The 22,162-nt window shown below is 34.8% G+C and overlaps 1 protein-coding gene across 35 annotated transcripts in view; it reads right to left on the bottom strand.

Moving 5' to 3' along the window:
- Positions 1-22,162, bottom strand: part of LOC107482714 (chromatin structure-remodeling complex protein SYD) — a 44,291-nt gene that overhangs the window by 16,154 nt on the left and 5,975 nt on the right. For 2 of the 35 annotated variants that reach the window (XM_052260790.1, XM_052260810.1), the window contains exon 6: positions 160-314. The exons of 12 other annotated variants lie outside the window; for them this stretch is intronic. In XM_052260790.1, the coding sequence (XP_052116750.1) occupies positions 160-314 (155 nt within the window). Of the gene's footprint in view, positions 1-159; positions 315-881; positions 1,476-1,562; positions 1,655-2,342; positions 2,405-8,727; positions 10,100-10,182; positions 10,261-10,335; positions 12,672-12,775; positions 14,001-14,328; positions 14,557-14,668; positions 14,727-15,359; positions 15,468-15,547; positions 15,646-16,496; positions 16,572-16,662; positions 16,742-17,116; positions 17,287-17,637; positions 17,746-18,187; positions 18,269-18,374; positions 18,492-19,134; positions 19,225-19,324; positions 19,451-19,583; positions 19,798-19,883; positions 20,057-20,492; positions 20,590-20,920; positions 20,978-21,177; positions 21,222-21,313; positions 21,509-21,611; positions 21,793-21,954; positions 22,141-22,162 lie in introns of those variants that run through there. 21 more of the 35 variants (XM_016103266.3, XM_052260818.1, XM_052260817.1 and 18 more) reach the window with 21 other exon arrangements.

The raw sequence follows: 22,162 nt of genomic DNA, 5'->3' as shown, positions 1-22,162 counted from the left end.
TCTGGTGTGATAGATGGGGTTGAACAGGCATTACACATGTATTGATCAGAAAAAATGGAGCAAAAAGGGAGATATTCCTTGCAAGTGAGCTAAGTAGGACATACTTCCCCATCATATAAGTAAGAAATCCTGAGCTCCAGCATTATATACGACAAATACCTGGCCTATTTTATGTTCATCAGCAGAAGTAGTAGAACTTCCACTATCATGCCCAAGCATCCCACCATGCCGCATTGAACTTGAGAGAACTGATTCAGTCATTGCGTATGCACTAGTGGCAACCCCCATCCCTCCATGAACCATAGGATGAGCACCTGAAATTTAGAAAAATTGATCATGTAATTATTATACCATACAAGTAAAAACAGATATTTTCCTAATTTATTTTCCACCAGTAATTTGGCACTCCAAGAACTAAAAAAAAGAAAAGGAAAAGTGTATCCGAGAAACATAGAAGGCTCTACTGTCATCATCACAGAAGTGAAATAAAATAAAATAAAAAATAATAAGAAAAAGTGTATTCTATTAAATTCTTGGATTCCCATAGTTTATATTTATGCATAAACTCGTTAATCTTCATTGTTTTCCACTAACTTCTGTAGTTGACACTGCTATTTTATGCATAAATAATTCAAACTGTGTGCAGATCTCAAACCCAAGAACAGAAGTTCATCTATATACACAATGATCCTAGCACAATTGACAAATCCGTTACTTGAACCTGGGAAGGGGAGCATTAACAGATAAGTTGGAACTTGGAATTTTCGTCCATCACATCATCAGGAACAAGACAAAGAAAACAAGGGAATCTGAGATGTTTCAAAAGCTTACATATTCATTGAGTCAAACAACTTAAATCATGTATACATAACGAGAACCACCTTGAAGTTTACCAGAAGCAATATGAGCAGAGGAAACCTCTGTATCTTCTGGATATTTAGAATTCGGAGCACATGGCACTGGATTGCCAATCTTTGTTGGGCCTTCTTGGTTGGCCCTTTGCATTTGACTACTACTTGGAACCCTGTTAAAGTTAGTCAGCTCTCCACTTCTAACTGGAAGACCATCTGATGATTCAGCCTTGGTCATTTTACCCTTCCTCGTATTAGCAGTATTTCGTTGATCAAGACGAGAAGGAATGTCAACGTGTGGTTCTGCAGGTGACAATGTATCCCCCCTCTTTCTCTTTGAGGTAGCTTTTTTACCATCCTTTTGATTCACCTGTTTGTCCAAATTAGTAGTATCTCGTCTATCATGTGATTGTGAGTTAGCAGACCTAGAATCTAAACTACACGGACTTCCATGATCAAAAGACTGACCACTCCTCTGAGCCGCAGATCCTTGATAGTGATCAGGTGCTCCACTACTTGGGGAAACTGGGGGCCGGCCAGAAGCGAAGGAATCCAGTTTGGGCATCACATTTTCAGGCAACCCTGCTCTTGAATCCGTAGCAACACCCACTGCTTGTGAAGTTCCTGCACAAGTTACAATCGATAACATCAAAACCTACAGGGAAATTATTATGAACTTTTTTCCTGCAACATGAAAAATAAAAAAACTACCTATTTGAGAACTGCCAGCACCAGAAGGAGGACGTGAAGACTTCAATGCTTCAATATCAAGATTATGCTGATTGATGACAGTCTCCATTGCCCTACAATGACAAGTTAAGTTGGACGGAAATTTATTATACGACAAGGCAAGATAACAGTATAAAAGAAGATAAGGAATCCACAAAAAGAAATAAGAAATCAGCAACCAACACCTATATGGATAAACCTTGCACAAAAAGCAAGAAAATCCCCTTGTAAATTGAACATAATAGAAGGAGTGAGAACAGAAAGGATCACACTTCTAACCACTTGTTACGGAGTCAATAACACTGTCATGAACTAAAATCATAAACAAATTAAGTTGTTAGGCGGAAAAACTTGGGTTGTTAAACCCTCAGCTACTTCAGCATCGTGCATGAGTATATGACTCAAACCTATTCACTAAAAGGACATAAACAGACCCCGGCATGCTGCTCAGAAAGTGGCACCAAAATGCAACAAATGCTTATCATCTTTCCGAGTTCCACCCACTTCCACAAATAATTTAATAAATATGATCTTCCCATTACTTTATTACCATCTCAGGCATGCTAGAGCTAGTTAATATCTTATAAGTGAAGGAGTACATGTGAAACCTTATATTCTTACACCACATCTTACTCTTACTCCCACAAGGCACAAAAACATCATGATTGTCAAAATCAACCTCAAGCAGAAAGGGGATTAATAACTGACTGTGGATATCTATGTATGCATTTAATTGAGCACTATATATTGCAGGTATTCTACCTGGATATCACTTGATATGGCATTGAATGCTCCTTCCCACTTGATTTCATGTGTTGTAGTATCTGAAACAGATACCAAGTTAGTTACAAGCATACTAAACCCATACCAGGAACTAAGGAGTGACGAGGAATAATTAAAAAAGTCCGTTCATAAGAAAATGACACACACCACGTAGAGTTTAGTAGCCAACTTAGCTGGCTCATCTTTAGAATCTTGGATGAGTTTGTGCAGAAACTTAGCTGCCTCCAATTCAACATTTTGCGAAGAGGCCATCTCATTTATCCTGAAGCATACAAGAAAAAGCTAATGCTATCATACCAGGATAAACTCAAAATCACTAAAACATTTTAAACAGTCTAAGTGCAAATTAAGATATTATCTGGACCAATTTACAGTAGTGGCATAACCAAGCTCAACCCAAATACTTAAAGTCCAACATCCGACATAAATAAACCCTATAAATGTGTCGAAGTTTTATGATACCCTCCATAAACCCGACCACTAACGTTATGCAGTGGCAATTCTACACCAACTGTTAAGGCAGCAAAACTCAAAAGGAACTAACAAAGACGTGCAGATACTGCAAGGCTATGCTTTCCACTGGAGATTCCAACAAGATTCCAGAAAAACCAAAGGAAAGAAGCATGAAAACTTCAGGGGAGAGATGAATGAGTACTTTGGTATCTAAGATCACAATCAGAAGCTAATAAGCTATATCACTATGTGAAGGAATATATTCACCAAACAACATCACAAGGTATATAAGTAACTAATACCCTACACTCCATCTTTTTTCCGCTTCTCCAGTGGTTAATCCACCAACCTACCATCAAATACATTAACCCTGTTTTCTTAGTTATTCCACGACTTAAAAAAATTAAAAAGAAAACCCCACAAATAGAAATCCAGTATTTTGTGAGAAACACGCTAAGAAACAACTTAATTAATACTTTGACACACAAATCTAACTGGAAACTAACTGGAAACTCTAACTTTCTGCAGGGAACAAGCATAATAGCACAGAAATAACGAGAATGCCAGCAGAAGAAGCTGAAATTGAGATGAAAAATCAAACCCGGAACAAAATTCTGGAAAACAAAACAAAGAGTAGGTTTCATGATATCAGATTTCATTTGATAGGAATTGTTTAAAATACCTGATCGGAGAAGAAGAGAAGTGTACTCCAAACAAGATGAAGAAGCGAGCGAGGCTCTTTAAGCTACATAAAGAAATGAAAAGAGATTTCGTTGCGATGAAAACGAAACGAAACAAAACGCACCCTTTCCCTTCTTTGCATCACTGACCAACGAACGAACGAACGAACACCCCCAATCGCGGTTCCACTACACCGTCGCACGTGCTTACCGTGCTTTCCTTTTCAGCTTTTCTTTTTTTTTTCCCGGGTCAATATTTTTGGCGAATTATTTTGGGTCCTACTTCTTTTATTTCGGGTGAAACCCGGCCCGATCCATTAAGTGATCGTTTTGTTTCAAAGAATTTTAGTTTATTTTTGTAATTGTTTATGGAAAGATATTATTCTTATATTGAAATTTTAAAATTTAATTATTAAGTGTTTTCCAAATTTTTCACAAAAATCAAATCAAACTGAATTTAATTATTGTGAAATTATCTGGATTGGTTCAATGTATAATTTTTGAAAGCGAAATCTATTTGTCTTTGTAGATATTAGTTTATTATACATCAAAATTCTTCACTTTGTCATGACGAAGAAATAATTTCTTTTATATATATTTTCTTTAAATGATGAGCTAAGGAATTAAAATAAAATCAACTTGTGAAATTAAATACTGAAATGCAAATAAAACTTAATTATTGAACATGAAGCTTATTGCAAGAGTAAATAAGAGGAATTAAAAATAAACTTGAAATATAAAATGACTAAAATTAAACTTGCAGGACAGTTAAAATTTCATGAATGTAAAATGCAGAATTTATAAAATAATGTAAAAATATAAAAGAAAATCTATAAAAACTAATTTAAGACTAAGAATCTCGGGGTATAAAATTTTGTGAGAGTGTTTTAGAGAAGAATTTCTAACCTCGAAACACATGTTTTATGTTACTACAAACTTGTAATCTATATATTGCTACAATTATCTATAGATTAAAAGATGGGAATTCTACTGTGCCCTCTTTAAAATAAAGGATAAATTATTTTTTTTGGTATATATAGTTATTATTGATAAATTATCTTTTAACTAGAGTTCTAAAATTCGAATAAGATCCTCAAATCTAATTGCTATCTCTAATACCATTGCTAGAAAATCCTAAAAACGAAAGAACTAAAAAACTGATAGAAATTTGTGATATATTAATTAAAAATGATGGTAATTGGTGCGTGAAAGAAGACACCAAAGTATTTTATTTTTTATTTTTTCTCTTTAATTGCTCTTAAATTATTTTTCAATCATTATTCAGATAATAAAAATCCTAAAATGGTAATTATTGACTCATTGTTTTTATGACTAACTAATATTTTGATTTGTGTTTGTTATATAGTTATAAAAGGTTGTGAGAGTTGGTTATCTGAAGAATAGTATCATTATTGATCTTACAGAATTTTAAGAAAAATATTAGGAAGAAAATCTTAAGAAAAAGAGAGCTGAAAAATTAATAGATGTGTTTGTTGAAATGGGAGATTGAAAGCATATGAACAAGTTCAAAATTCTAACCTAATTGATTGGAAATGGTGATTGGATTTGAGAAGAATTATGGTTTTAAAATTAGAGAAGAAGAGGTATATTTAGTGAAAATTATGAAAATGACACTACTATTAAATTTAAAGAAAAACATCGCGTCAATTAAAAAGAAAATAGAATATAATGTAAATCTTGAAGCTTTGGTAGAAGAATAATTTATGAATAATTACTGTATATGTGACGATGGGTAATAAAAGTGAAACGTATGATAGAAGTTGAAATAAATTTGGATTCTACTTTTGGTATTTTAATATCAAGATTGTTTTGGTTGGACTGTATGCTAATTTAAAATTAGGGATGATTTTTCTTGAACAAAAAAAAATTAGGGATAATTTCAAAAGGAAATTAAAATTTTAATAAATAAGAAGTGACATTGAATGACATTATCTATTCCTTTATTAAATTACTTTTTCTCTTATTGATATTAGAGATATTTTGAAAAGTCAGAATTTATTTCTAATAATATGTATAATGAACAAATATATTTGTAAATTGTTCTTGAAAATACTAAAAGTAATTTCCAACCATTTGTAGTACTAAATAAATAAATCTTTTATAATATTCGATATAATATTTTATGAGAATATATTTTTAAATATAATTTTTAATATTTAAAACATCTACGGAAAATTATTGATTAATTGCCATAATTGAAGTCAAAAAAGCTATTTTAACTAAAAAAACATTAATTATCGGTTACATATCGGAATGGATCTTTTCAAATTTTTTTAATAATTAAAAGAGTAAAGTGTGATGTTTTATCATTAATTTTAGAATAATTACTCAAATCAGTCTCTAAATATTTTAAACTCGGACATTTTAACCCCCAAGAAAAATTAATACACAAATCAATTCCCAATGGTCAATGTTTTATTCCGGCAGACAAATCAATCGCCAGTTTATTTTCTAGTAAGTAATTACTCAGATCAGTTTCCAAAAATTTTAAAAATGGACATTTTAGTCCCCAAGAAAAATTAATATTATAATACTATACTATATTTTTTTCATTTTTTTCTGTCAGGGCTGAGCTACATGTAGAGAAAGAGTGCAACGACTTCCCTAATTTTAATTTTTACATGTAAATTTTAGTTTAGCCCCCTTTAAAATTTTATTTTAATCTTATTTTATTGTATAAATATTTTTGGCTCCCTCTAATATTTCATCTAACTCTGCCCCTGTATATAATCACTCAACAACAACAACAACAACAACAACAACAATAATAATAATAATAAAATTATTAGAGATTATTCTATAAGAAATTTAAGGTTAAAACCATTTGATATTTTTGTATTTAATATAAAACAAATATGTGCTATGTAAAAAAAATTTACTTATCATTTAGTACATCTTAAAAATTTACCAATGAAAAGATTTTTTAGTACACTACGTCCTATAACACTAAAATCATTTTTACTTATCATTTATAAAAATATCATTTTTCAAAATCCCATTTTTCAACTTTAATTTTTCAAGTACGATTTTTTTTATTTAGGGCGAGTTAGCCGCACTCTATATTTTTTATAGAGTTTGCTTGACCCCGAACTTTATAATTATATAGAGTTCGCCAAACCCAGCGAATTTCATTCGAATTTTTTTCAAAACCAATGAAATTCAAATTTTGAAGCCATTATCATTGTTTACAAGAGTACATAGAAGTACATAAAAATAGACAGATAACAAGCATGATTTTTGGACATTAATGGCAATTATTATCATCGTCTCAAAAAATATATAGATACACGGAAATAAACCATATTTTTACGGAAATAAGTCATATTTTTATTTAACAAGAATTTTTTCTCATTATAAATTAAAAAAAAACTATTATTTTCCTAATATTATTGTGTACTCCTATGTACTTTTGAGACGATGATAATGATTGTCATTGTTTATTGTGAAGTTTAAGAATTTGAGTTAGCCATTTTTTTTAAATTTGAAGTGAAGTTCGTCGAATTCTATAAAAATTATGGTGCAGCGAACTTGCTTTGCATAAAAAAACTCGTATTTGGGAAATTAAAGTTGAAAAATAGGATTTTCGAAAATAATAATTTAGTGAGGGTAACAGAACCAATCGATTAAATTAGCTAAACACAAATTGCTTTGATGATTTCAATCGATTAGGTAATATAACTAATCGATTGAATAAGAAAAATCCCACGTACCTTGCAAAATTCAATCGATTGAATTTTTAATAAACATGATTTTTTCAACCCAAGATCAATGATAAAATTATGATCGATTAAGATTACAAAATATTTATTACGATTAATGGAAGATCTAATTTATTATTGTTTTAGTTTTTTATTTTTAATAAACATAATAGATAAATGATAAAAAAATAATTTATAAAATAAAAAATAGATTTTATAATTAAATAATATATAAAAGACTAATTTATAATTAAAATTAAATAAAGACTATTTAGTAATTATTAAAAAATTAAAAAAAATATATTTTGTTACGGAACCATTTAATAGTCCAAACATTATGGAACCATCGAATTCAGTGCCGAATTTTATTAAATAAATATATCATCTCAAATTTCTCTCAATTAATCCTGTGAAATGTATCTCGCAACATATAAGAAAAGTAGAAAAGGTTGTCAACAAAATTCAAATGCATCTTACAAGAGGTTTTCCTTTGCAATAAACCGAATTGCATGTAACATCTTCATCTTCAATTATTAGAACAATAAAGAATAAAACAATGAATTAATATGAAGATCCATATAAAACTAACTTTTAGATGAATTAATAGTAGACAACATTTTTTTCTACTGTTAATAAAGATTGATTAAAATTAAGTGACAAAATTGGTTTTGATGGGATGATTTGGCAGGTGTCTGCCAATTTTTTCTGTAATAACTAAAACTTTATACTTAATCCATTTTAAAGGCATATAAATCCCAAATTAATTAATTCCGTTTTTTATTTTTTTTATAGATTATTAAATTCTTAATTTTATTTTTATTTTAATTAACTTCATAAAAATATTTTTTATTTTTTAAATAGAAAAGTTATTGACAAAAAGTGTGAAAAAATACATAATAGAATATTACCCCCCCTTTTATTGACAACTTTGCCGGATAGACACGGTTAAAAACTTTTAATAAAGGTTCAGAATGTGTTATTTTCATATATATGGTCATTTTTGGCGTTTCCCCAAAATATGTGACTTTGTTAAGCAAAAATAAAAATTGGATGTGCGCTTTGCAATTTTTTTAATTCAGAATTCTACAAATTGATATTCGATTTTGTAATTTTAAATATTTTAAATTTTGTAAAACGAAGAATCCGGAGTATCCGATTTCGATGTTATAAATTATTTAATTTTACAAGAAATAAAAATTGAAAAGTCAAATTTTAATATTATACATTTTCTTAATTTTGTAAAAAATAAATCAAATAGTCCAATTTATGCAACTCCGAAAATCAAGTTGAACTATCTTAACAGCCCTTGGTGCAATTTTTCTTTCTCTGTTTTACCCTACCCTATCCAATGTGTGTGCATTTCACTCATCCTTCCCCTGTTTGGTAAATAGTTAAACTCACTCTAAAATATCACTCATTTTTCAAATTTGTCCCCATTGATTTTTAATCCAATCTGTGCTTAAAAAATTTTCAGTTAGACAGGATAGTCATTTTGTTATTTTGTTATTTCCCTTAATGACGGCAACCACAGCAATTTTTTTTTTTTTTGGTATTCACGGCAATCACAGCATTAACAAAAGCTGATCTGACATGTTAAGTTACATATCGACGTCGTTTTTAAGGATGGGTGCTTTTTTTTATAGACTTGCCCCATGGCCAACAATTAGTTTCAGTCTTTTTTGGCTCCTTCAGCCACGGAAACCGGCCAGGTTCTTCCTCAGACCGGTTCTTGCACATTTTCACACTTTTCGGATTCCTGGGGTGCTTCTGAGCAAGCAGTTAAATTATCCTTCTCAGGTGAGCTCACTGCAACTCTATCCTCAGTTGCTGAAGGAAGGGTTTCCTCCATTTCGTTCAATGCATTTTCTTGCAAAACTAGATTATCGTGGGAAGTTTCAGATTCTTTAGTACCAAGCTTCACAGCAGAATCAACCAAAGCCTCATCTGACAAACTCTCTACATGTTCGCCCTCAGCAACTGAAGAGCATGGAGGTGGAACCCCTTCAGATTCAATGACATCCTTCTGAGGTAAGCTCTCTTCAATTATCTCAGCGGCCACAGAAGAAGAGCACTCTTCTGCATCTTTCAGAGCATTTTGCCGTACGGCTTGATTATCCTGGTTGGCGACACCAGTTTCAGTTCCTTTAGTATCATGCTCCACCATAGGTTCACCCACTGTCAGTGAAGAACATGGAAGTGGAGCCCCATTGGCTGATGCTGTTTCGGGCACAGCTGGAACGCCATTAGAAACATCTGTTTCATCAACTGCAACAGCTTCAGTGTCTCCTGACACCTGAATTTTTTGGTTGGTGCCAACTAAAACATTCTCCCCCTCTGCCTTGTCCCCTGATGCACAGGAACATGACACATCCATCTCAGCAGCACAGCTCTCAATGGTTTCTGCCTGATTCTCCATATCAGCTAATCCTTTAGATTCACCCTCGGCCTTGTCCCCTGGTGCAGACACACACGGGACATCCATCTCAGTAGCACAGTTTTGAATGGCTTCTGCCTGATTCTCCATATCAGCTAATTCTTTAGATTCACCCTCGGCCTTGTCCCCTGATGCAGACGTACACGGGACATCCATCTCCGCAGCACGGTTTCGAATGGCATCTGCCTGATTCTCCATATCAGCTAATTCTTTAGATTCACCCTCGGCCTTGTCCCCTGATACAGATGTACATGGGACATCCATCTCAGCAGCACGGTTCTGAATGGCTTCTGCCTGATTCTCCATATCAACTAATCCTTTTGATTCAACTTGTGCTTCAGAGGATCCTTGTGGACCTTTATCAGAAAAGGTCTCGACCTCATTTCCCCCTTCAAATGTTTTAGGAGCAGCAAGGATTCCAGTTTCATGATTTTCAGGTATCCCGCCATCCTGGTACACACAGAATGTTGTTACGCAATTAAGACATGTAAGACCAACACAAGATTTGGATAGTGTCCAGAGGAGGAACCGACCTGTGACTTGCAATGATCACCGTGGTCACCTTCAGAATCAATTGATTCCTGAAGCAGCAACGGAACTGTACAGGGAACCTGCAGAAAAAAAAATTGTTGAATTCAAGGTATAATATATCTATTAGATTTGCTAGTAGGTGCAACAAGACTTACCTCAGTGGCATTCCTACAGCTCTCCTCTGCACATTTCTCTGGGGGCAGGAATTCAGAGCGGTCAGTCGCACCCTCCTCCATTGACTCTTCCAGAGTTTCAGGGTTACTAATTGCACAGGTTCTGGATGACACCTTGTTATCCTCTATGCTAAAAGATGACGAGGGTAAAATTGCAGTTTCAGATATGGTTCCCTCTTCCACAAGGACAGACTGAGAAGCATCCACTGAAGAATTGGCCACAGCTTTTGACCCTGATGTTTGTTGTAAGACTGACCTATCAACAGGTTCATCAGGAGATTGATCTACGATTTTTTCCACCGCATCTGCTAAGAACGTATCTACATTCTGCGGAGAACTCTTTGCCACAACCTCATTGTCCTGCACAATTGTAACTTGGTTACTCACAGATGTGTCAATTTCCATTGGGCAAACCTCAGAAGAATCAACATTGGTATCGCCAATAGCTTCTGGGGATATCACATTTTCCTCGGGAACTGGGTCAATATTAGAAGATTTATCAACAGCAGAGACGGGTTGTTCACATATGGAATCCCCCATGTTCATTTCCCCCTCAGAGAGGGATTGTGAACAGCTCTTAACTAATGGATTCTCATGCAACTCAGCATGTTTTAAAGCATCTGAATACTTCCCACTTAATGCAACATTGGAGGCCTCCGTTTCCGAAGGTGATAAAGCATTTTGTTCTATAACAAGTTCTAATGCATTTTGAGAATCATTTCCCACAGGACAGGATGGGATCACTTGTGGTTGATCAGACATATTTTCACCAGAAGAAGCAAGAGGTGAAGATTTTGTACATGATTCAGACAGACTCTCGGTCCTTACAGCAGAACTAAGTGGAGTTGCATCATGAGCCTTCTTCACTTCACTCTGATTAGAATAAGTTTCAGTACAATGTTGAATATGGTCCAAGTCTGGGAAGGCTGCTTCAGTAGTTAGTATATCCAAACTTGTTTTATCCTCCAGATTCTGAATATTCAATGCTTCCACATATTGCTTTTCGTGCGTATTCACAGGAAGGTCTGAAATTAAAAAATCTGCTCCAGTAGGAGACATATCAGAATCAGTTTTATTCTCTGAACACCGAAAATTGAAGGCATCCACTGCTCCTGTAGTTGGCTTGTCTGATGCTGCTTTAACTTCAAGATACAGAGTAGTGGATGTTTCCTCTAATTGTCTTTCATTTCTGTTCACTGCTCCAGTAGTTGGCATCTCCGAATTTTCTTTGCTCTCAAGAATCTGCATATTAGTTGTCTCTTCAGATTGCTTGTCAGGCTCCAAATCTGCTTTATCCTCCTTACGCATGTTATTGGAGACATCCACTGCTCCAGTAGTTGGTATATCTGAACTTGCTTTGTCCTCCAATTTTTCATTATTGAATTCCCCCTCTGATTGTTTTTCTTGTATGTTCACAGCAATGCCTGGAGTTAGACATGCTGCTTCCGTATTGGTTATATCATAACCTGCTTTATCAGCATTCAACTGGGTATTCATGAAATCAACTGTAGTATTAGTTTTTGCGAGTTCGCCAGCAGCAGAATCTGCTGCTTTAAGCTTTGGTAAGCAAGTTCCAGAGAAAACTTCTTTCATAACCCTAGCAACATCATTGACATTTTGCATTCGGCTAAAATTAGAAATCTTATCTGAGGATACTGGTGCACTATCAACCCTTGCTGGCGCAACTTTGTGCTGCTTGTTTAGAGAAGAATTGGCAGCTCCCTCTTTTGTGTTTAAATCATGAGCAGCACCTCCAGTGGGCAAAAGGATCTGAAATGCTTGAGCTTGAGCGACATCTGTAGGGACTTTACCTGCCGATGACTCTACTGATGACTTCTGAAAATCATTATTTAAATTAGGATCCTGGTTAGCAAGGGAATCAGAAACAACAGGAGATGCCGAAGATGATTTTCTCCCCCTACGCCGGGGTGGCTCTACTCTATTTTGAGTTTTACGGCCTTGTCTTTTAACTGACATGGATTCAGGTGGGCATGGCTGAATGGATTCAGAGGCTGATATCGAAGGATAAACATTGTCTGATGCATTGGGAACTGCTTGTGCAGCCAAAGGTTCTATAGCCTGATTAGAACATCCTTCTGATTCTTTTGTAGAATGGACTGGAGAAGTATCAGCTTTTGAAGCTTCATCAGAATGATGAGTTTTGGCCTCCAATTGTTGGTCCCTTGTAACCTCTGTAACAGGCAGTGTTGAGCCACAGAAACTTTTGTTCCTTAAGTTCTCCAGAACAGCAGTCTTGGATAAATTGTTGGAAGCAGAATCATGCATATCAGAATTCTGAACCTTCTCTATTTCCAACCCTGCAAAGTGTAAATTCTTTAGATCACATCCTAAGCCTTTTTCTGTATGAACTATGAAGGTTAAAATGTTAATATTAAAATGTTGACATTCAAAATATACCCACCAGGAGATCTTTTGGTATTATCTTCAGTTGTTGATTCAACCAATGCCTTATTGGCTATATCACCAGATACTTCAGTTGATTTTAAATCCTTATCACCAACGCTATGTAATGCATGATCTTGGACAACACTGTGTGATTCCTGAACAAGGCTATCTTGCAAGGTTTTCAACTCAGTGGCTTTATCATGTAATACATTGCCAGATGAGCCTTGTAGATTGGAAGTAAGGTGCAAATTCTGACTACCTGAAACGTTTGGAATAGGCAATAACATTGCTTTTTTCTTTCCCCTACTTCGGGGAGCTCCTGATCCATTTTGAGGCTTCTGATGTTGCCCATTATTTTGTATAGGTACAGAAGGATAAGTAGGAACAGTTTGCGGCACAGGAGTAACAGAGGACAAAGGAAGGGGCTGCTGAGAACTCAGAGCAATCCCAACACCAGATTTATTATTACCTCCGCTGCTAAAAGTCACAGAACCCTGTTCTCTACATGATTGTTGTACCGTAGCACTGGAGGAAACAGTATCACCTTGGGACATAGCTTCACCAGCAGATGGATTCAGGGGTTTGTGTTCCAACTGCTCATTCATCTTTAAATCAGGACCAATAGAAACCCCAGGTACAGGAGGCGACACCAGAACCTGCTTCTTCCCTCTACGTCTAGTTGCTTCCCCTCCACCTTGAGATTTCCGGCCTTGTCCTCTTGTTTGTATTGGCACAGAAACAGTAGTACCCTCTGCTTGAGAGTTGGGTGTAGTAGTCAGATTAGGAGAAATACCAGTATCAGACTGCTGCGCAGGTCCACTCACACCACCAACTTCAGAAGAATGAGCAATAGATTTGGGAGTTGACGATACTACTTGACCAAGCAAAGTTCCTTTCTTTACCTGCATGTCCACTTCAACAGTTCCAGAAGTACCCAGAGGGACTTCAGTAACAGGTGACTTATCTGAGGTTTTCCTTCTTGGCCTGCCACGTCCACGTTTAACAGGTGGTGTTATATCTTTGACTTTATGCAGAGGCAAACTCCCAAGAGATGATGTTGCAGGGGCCACCGGAGGCACCACTGCAGTCTCCGTGACAGAAGCGGTTGTAGCAGAGCTAGAAGCATTTGTTTTGCAATTTGACTCTGTCACTTCTTCCATTATTTTCGGTGATCCAGGAGATTCAGCTTGACACATCTTATCAAACTCCTCCTCTGTCCATTGTTCTTCATAGGAACGCACCTGTGAAAAGCATATGGAAAAGGCAATAAGAAGTTAGAAAGTGGTAACTGATATTCACTACAAGGATAACACAACACTAGGATATAAATCTACATCTTCAACTTCATTTTCCTTCTCTTTTTTGGGAGCTTATTAAACATATTCCTACAGGTGGCCAGGGAATGAAATTTTCTACACCATGTGTCAACTAGAATCCCCAAAGGGGATATGCATGTGGGTATAGCAATGTAGGTCAGGTTTATGCAATAAAAGGTTAAGAGCAAAAGGTGAACACAGCACATTTATGACCCAGAAAAATTAAATTAACCAATTGAATATATAGAGAAACCTCTCTTGCACGTTTTCCCCTTCCATAATGTTGAGAATCAAGGCCCCCAAGAGTTCCACTCTTCCTCTTGACTCCGTTAGATGCTACTTCATCCTTGGGCACATCGGATATCTTCATCGCTTCATATAATTGTTTCAAGTCTTCATCTGTAACTAGACGTGAAGGAAGTGGAGGAATAGGCTCAGAACCATCAGTTGCTGGCCCAGATACCAACTTCTTCCATGTAGCCTACAAAGATTTTTTTTACCCCCCCATGGAAATCAAGATTCTTTGTCACACAAAAAGTATAAGCAATAATTATGCAAATGAAAAAATCTCAATAAAATAGACAGTAGCATACCATCTCATCTTCGCGCCTTTTTTGGTCAACAGCCTCAAACACATCTATCTCTGCTTCACTGCCAACAAGAATTTTAAAATAAATTAATAAGCAAATCCCTCAAGTTTCTTTCTTCTTAGTTCCCCTTTTTGACATGGTTAGGGTGTACACAAGAGGAACAAAGAAGAGAATAGATGAAGTATTGAGTAACTAAACAATAAAGCTATTATAGTGCTAAACTGCTAATATAAATGAGCATGGCATATAACCGGGCTTGAGATGCAATCATAAAAGAACAGTTCTTGGGTCATGCTAAAAGATCCTAAAATAACCTAGTGCAACAAATCTTGCATTTAGACAATACATTTAAATCAGCAAACAGAGGAAAGAGTAGAATGCTGGAATGACAACCATAAATCAGGAAGCATAACTTATTAACAGCTAAAAAGTTATGTTGGATAAGAATAGTCACCAGCCAAAAAATATAAGTACATGTACACTAACACAATATTGCCAAGAATAAGATTTTAGGAGAGTTGGTCATTGACATGAGGCAAACACATATTGCCAAGACTTCTAATCATTCCCAATCAGCAAACCAAGTTATAGTACAACCTAGAAAGAGTAAATCCTAAACCCAATTTATTATCCGATGAATCAAGAAATATCATTCAGAGACAGAAAATGGTGTAATTTTCAGGAAATCAAGTACCTGCGTGCTAAGAGATCATTTAAAGCATCATCGTCCAATACAGGTGCCGCTTCCTCTTTCTTACACTCACGCAGGAGGGATTCCAAGTATTCTCTTCGGTCCTCAGCACTGTAATACATAGGCAAAATAAAACTTCAGAGCTGATTCAAATTCTGTGATGAACTAAAGATCAAATGTATGAGGTCAACCTTGTATTATTGTCAAAAAACCCAGCAGTAATGCTCTGATTAGCAACTCCCAGTTTGTGCTCAGCAGAAGCTCTGACTTGTTCTTCAACAGTTTGAACCTTTTTACACCAAATGCGGAATTAGATACTTTCGTAAACATGACAATTTGGCACAATATTTAAAGTATCGTTTCCACATTGGCACAAACGTGGCCTTATTAGCATCAGAGACAATTAAATGATAAGTTCATCCAAACAATGCTTAAGATTAGAAGTGTATCTTGGATTTTATGGTATCAAGATGCAGCAAACAATATGCAGATAAAGATTCCAGTGATCCAAGGTTAGCCTTGTACAGAAGGTATGCTTACTTCCCAGTCATAAATCTCACTAAAAATCCAGATACCCATAATTGTCAGGGTAAAAACTAAACTCCATCTTTTATCCAGCAGTCTTGTCCGCATCTTTCCCTTGCTTATCTTATAAATTTCTTCTTTTTCAAAGCCAAATAGAATAAACTCCAAAGAAACAGACAACAAAATGGGTTTTAAATGGAATTATAACCATGACTTGCGACTCTGATATTATTTAAAATATTCTTGTTGGTAGACATACTAACAGCAGAGTCAACGCTAGCTCGCAAGATAAACAACTACCCACCTATCCACCCCCAAAAAAGAAAACCATAACCACAAAAGAATAACATCCTATTACTAACAGCAAGGAGGAAATATTATTGTGAATCAGGAAAAAATATTGCTATTCAAATCAGATCTTTTTTTGGAATAAACTAAAACAGTATTATTGAGAAGGGGAGGATGATACAAATAAACAGGACGAGAAGCAAGAGAAAAAGCTATAAACTTATCAAAGCTTTCCAATCTCGTCAACATGTTTGATATTTGAGTTTCTCAAAATCAAATATATACAATTTTATCCACCCATCAGTAAAAGAGATAAAAAGTACTAACTGTTTCAAATCGAAGTACTAAAACATCCTTCTTCTGACCAATTCTATGAGCCCTTGCTTGTGCTTGCAGGTCAACCTGAACATATACCACAACCAAACAATCATAAATAATCAGCAACAAAAAGCAAACAACTTCACAACGAAACTCATATAAGAAATATAATTGCCTGTGGATTCCAGTCGGTGTCAAATATAATCACTGTGTCAGCAGCTTGAAGATTCACTCCAACGCCACCAGCTCGAATGCTAAATACCAACAGATGAAAATCAGCAAATTTGAAGGTAATATAAAATGATAAATCTCATTCTGAAAAGAAAATAGAACCTACCTTGTTATGACCTAAGGGTTATATCATGAAATCATGAAAGAAATCTCGTTAACTGACTATCCTCATTTGCCAAATTAGGGTAAAAAACGTGAATACAATGGCCTAACAATTTCTTACCATTAAACAGAGTATCCTTATTTGCCAAATTAGGGTAAAAAGAGAAGCAAGAAAGGAATAAGTGGAAATATCCTTTGGAATACAAAAAAAAAAAAAAATTCCCTTTCTCACCTCCAATCCAATCATCAAACTATTTCGCATTCAGACATAATGCTCAAGTAAATATTGGAATTACCTGAGCAAAAATATAAAATATGGAGAACCAGGTTGGTTAAACAGGTCTATTAGGGCCCCACGATCACCTCCCGAGGTATGTCCATCCAACCGAAGGTACCGATGCTGTTTAAGAGTTAAGTATTCCTCCATAACATCAAGAAGCCTAGTCATTGTTGAGAAGAAAAGAACCTGTAACAGCATTATTTGACACCAAATATTTAGAGTTAAATTTTACTTTTAAAAACGATGTACTAAGACCAAATACTAGATAAGTAAAAAATAGTTCGGTTCCAATGCTCGAGAGAAACAAATAAGGAAATGTCAAATTCAGTATCCAAAGAAGCTAACAGCCAAAAAGTATCCAAACAGAATATCAAAAAAATTAAAATTAAAATTAAAATTTAAAAAAAATAACAAAGGAAGGGAAGTTTGGCACTTTAACCAGCATCATTCTCCAAACCCATGGCCACTTACAACAATAGTGCAAGTGAAGGGAGTTAAAATACAGTGCTTCAGAAACAGTTATAAAGGATACAATACCCGATGATCTGCTGCCTTCAATTTAGGTAAAATACGGTCCAACATCTCAAGCTTCCCACAAAGTCTAATAATTGGGGGCAGATAATGCCTAGGTATAAAGTTATCCACCTAAAAAAAAGCAAAGTCGAATTGTAGCATACAGAGAAGTAAACATATGGAATTAAAAATAAATAAATAAATAAGACTATTTAAAACAATAAGCTATAGCCTACCAACAGTGTTTAATTACTTACATTTCTGGCTGCATGATAAAGAGTCAGAAATTATAGAATATAGACAAATCTTGCTGACAAAAATGTTTTTATTTTCTTTTTTTAAAACTTTGTGATCTTGCTTTCTTAGTTGTCCGGTTTATCCATAAAATTGTTCAGAAAATGATATGGAAGGTAGGTGATTGGTGGAATACAATGTATTCCTCGGACTTTATATCTCACAAGGAAAATGTAAGTATAATGTTTGTATTTTCTTTAGCTCGTAAAATCTAAGCAAATTGTGGTTGAAATCATAATTCAAAAGACATAAACTCCTCTCTGAGAAATTAAGAATATACCTCCTCTGCATGAAGCTGGCTGAGATATGGATGATTGCAGATATTACGAAGCTCCATGACAGAGTTGTGTACCGACCGTCCCTAACAATTGAGTGCTCCAATTAGATCACCCAAGAAAATCTCATTTAAACACACACAGAGACCAAAAGAAAGAGAGGAAGGAACAGAAAGTACAAGAAAATAAAACCTTTGTTGTGCCAATAGAGCCAAGATTTTCTTCCACTCTCTTCATCAAAAGTTTTTGATATGCAGATGCTTCACATCTTACGAGTCTTTCAATCTTTTCAGGAAGTTCATTTTCAACCTACAGTAAATTCAAAATGCAAGACCATTAGAACTTGATTTCAATGACTGCAAAAGCTAGCATACTTTAAGAGACAAGATTTCACTGAAGGAGGCAATGCCGCAAAGAAACATCTCAATTCTCAGAGCTAACAATACTGAAATCCTAAACTGATTCTATTAAATATCATATCGTACAGTTATAAAAACACTAGAAAAACTCTTTAGGAACTTGGTTTTATCTTGGTGCCTATGTCACAATGTAAGAATAGAATATAATTCTTATTCCCTGCATATGTCCTCAACCAGTGAAAAGCTATGGTGCTCTCAAATTCTAACTTTTTGGATTCTCATGAAGGAAAATATATAATGACAACTAGACACCAACCAGAAACTAGTAAAGAAAGGTGAATAACTGAATATATAAGTAGCTAAAAGATGAACACACAAATCTTCATAATTTTATTTCATAGAAGCAATTAGAATGAATTTAATGAGTATATGAACCATAACAAAAATAAGAAGCCATATAATTTTTCCTTCATTTTGTTTTTTTATTTTTTTTAATTTCTTTTAAAGGAATAGAACAAGATCATAGTATGCAGAAAAACAAAACTTAGAAGCAGTAGCATAGTAATCCTAGGCAGTTGGACTTATTAAGGAACCTTGTGTTTAAGCCTCCGAAGTACGAATGGTCTCAGAACTTGGTGCAGACGATTGATGATCAAGAGGTTCTCCTCCTCGGATAGTAAGGCCTTGTTATAAGTTTGAAATCAGACAAACAGAATAATGAGGTTGACAGTTAACCATGAAGACTTCAAATATCAATAGATTAAAACATTATCCATAGCTTACTTCATCTGGCGAGTTATCTCCAGCACTCTCAAATGGCTTATTAAACCACTGAGAAAAATCCTCAGATGAATTAAATATGTTAGGTAACAAGAAGTTAAGTAGCGCCCATAGTTCCTCAAGATTGTTCTGCAGAAAATATAAATAAACCAGCACTAAATAATAGTATCACCTGTATGTCTTAAAACCATTTTTAAATAAATTAAATATATACAGGCAAAATACAAAGTAAGCTGAAATAGAAGTTAAAATAGTAGTGAACCTGCAATGGAGTTCCAGTTAACAACAATCTATGAGAGCTCTGATAGTGTTTTAAGTCAGCATTCAACTTGCAAGAAGCATTTTTTATGCGGTGGCCCTCATCAATTATTATATAATGCCAGTGTATTTTGCTAAGCTTTGGTCTGTCATGCTTGTTCATTAGATATTCATATGTTGTCAGGAGGACATTGAATTTCTGGTGAACAATCCTGTCCCTAAATCACAGAACAAGGGATGAGAATCATACAAGGTATCGTAACAAAACATTGAGTTGCATATCAATTTTTGAAAGCGCCATTACTTGAATAACCGACGTCGCTCCTCAGGTGGTCCAGCATAGACAATTTTATGTACATCAGGAGCCCAAAAGTTGATTTCTGAATCCCAACCAGGTAGAACAGAAGAGGGCACAACCACAAGAAATGGCCCCCTATCATTTTTACTTTCCATCAGGTAGCAAATTAGAGAAATAACCTTCCAATAAAAAACAGCACAGAGAAAAACGAGCATTAAGATTTTATTAATACACAAGCTCTTTGGATCCTCTTTTTAATCAAAATGTTTAGCTTGCATATGTTCCCTTTGAACATATTCATGAAACCCACAGAAGACCAATTATACAGACAGAACAAGACATGTTAAAACAGATATAACCAAAATTTATTCCATTAGTTAACTTTTGGTAAGACCAATTTAGAGTCCCAACTTCATTGGTTTCTGCTAATGGTATCTTTTCTACTCCCCTTACTGGACAATCTATCATTTTGTCAATTTTCCTCGATGGAACCTCCTTCTCACATGACCATAGATCATACAAAAGCTTTCTGTCTTATTCTCATAAATATGTGATGTGCCAAATGACTCATTAACACAACAAAAACTTTAAAAATAGAAGAAAATAAATTTTTACCTGAACAGTTTTACCCAGTCCCATTTCATCAGCAAGGATGCCATTCAAGTGGTTGTTATATAAGGAAACAAGCCACCTCAGGCCATTCATTTGATACCTAATGACGAAAATTGAAAAACAAATAAATATAAAGCCAAACTCCATGCTAAAACAACAATAGTTAACAAAATTTTTGGTGAATTTACTTAGGGGTATACCTAGGGTAAGCTTTTCGTGGATGAACTCCATGAGTAATGTTACATATCAAGATCATCCAGGAAATTTTACCCCTTCATTTTACCCCCTATCAAAACACAACCTTGAAGGAAAAAATAACATGCAAAAGAACCAAAGAAAACCTCCCTGAAAGAAGAACTAGGGACAATCATGCTTTGATCCTCACAAAATTCAAATATAAACCAATTAAACCAAATGTAAATGTAACATACTCCCTCAATTTTCCGCCCTTCAAACAAGATGGCTGCTCTGCAATGCTCTCCTTTACACTGCAGCAAGAAAATTACTTAGAATGGAGCAAAAGAATTACTCAACAGAGTAGGAAATCCAAAAAAAAGCAAAAATTATTGGACACAAAATACAAATCCATTGAGAAAGAAATTCTTTTTAAATTTTTGTAATGGAATATAAATAAACCAAAACTCAACTATTAAACCCTGATAAGAAACCGCAAGTACAAAAGCTATACCTGTGTGCCATCATATAATATTTCTCATTGCTTTCCAGATAATGCTGTAGAACAGAATTTTGGAAGAAACAAGCAATATAATTATTAATACCCAAACTTAAAAAAAGAGATGGGCAATTTCGGAAAGGAAACTTGCCTTGGCCTGATCACCTTCATCCTCATTTTCAAGAGTAGATTCACTCTTATCAAGAAAACTGCCACATTGTGCCTCATCAATATCATGTTCAAAGCGACCTGCTGCAGTCTTTGCTTCTTGTAGCTTGGAACCAAGCTTTTGGAGATACTTCTCGGTCTCTTTAAGAAGTTGCTTCACACGATCAGATTTCGCATCCTAATGAAATAATCGAGGTTGATGATTGAGAAAAAGCTATTGAGCATTGGCACTTCTATGCAAGTCTAGAAACCATTAACATATATTAAGTACAGCAACCTACCTGAACCATCCGTAGATAACCTTCCACATCGTTTATTTTCAACAAATTAATCTTCTCCCGCTGGATCCTATCAATCTTCTCACGATGAATGCGCTCTTTTCTTTTATGGTACTCTTTCACATATCTATTGACACCCTTCCACCGTTCCCTTTTGATTTTGAACACATCATCAAGCTTTTCCCTAAATTAATAAAACAAGTATTGAGTTCAGGAAACGATATAAAAAGTAATATTTCTATAGTCAACATAAAAACTAAAAATAAAAATTTAAAAAAAGAAAAAGCTATATAACTATATTTCTTCACCAAATAAAAGAAATCAGAAAAAAGAAAAAGGTACATACTTGTGGACTTCTATCTCACTGAAAAACTCCTTCTGTCTTTCACGGATTCTTTTTTGACGTTCTTCCCTCATTTTATGCTCATACCTTTCTAGTTGTTTGACCCTTCTACCATGCCTATGCTTCTTAACCGATTTCAACTGTTCCATCTCAGTTGTAATTGGTTTGAAAAAATCATTCAGAAAATCACTGCAAACAAAAGAAAAAAGGA

The sequence above is a fragment of the Arachis duranensis genome, chromosome 4, assembly GCF_000817695.3.
Source record: "Arachis duranensis cultivar V14167 chromosome 4, aradu.V14167.gnm2.J7QH, whole genome shotgun sequence".
NCBI lineage: Eukaryota > Viridiplantae > Streptophyta > Magnoliopsida > Fabales > Fabaceae > Arachis > Arachis duranensis.
This window is presented reverse-complemented; position numbering and strand designations above follow the sequence as displayed.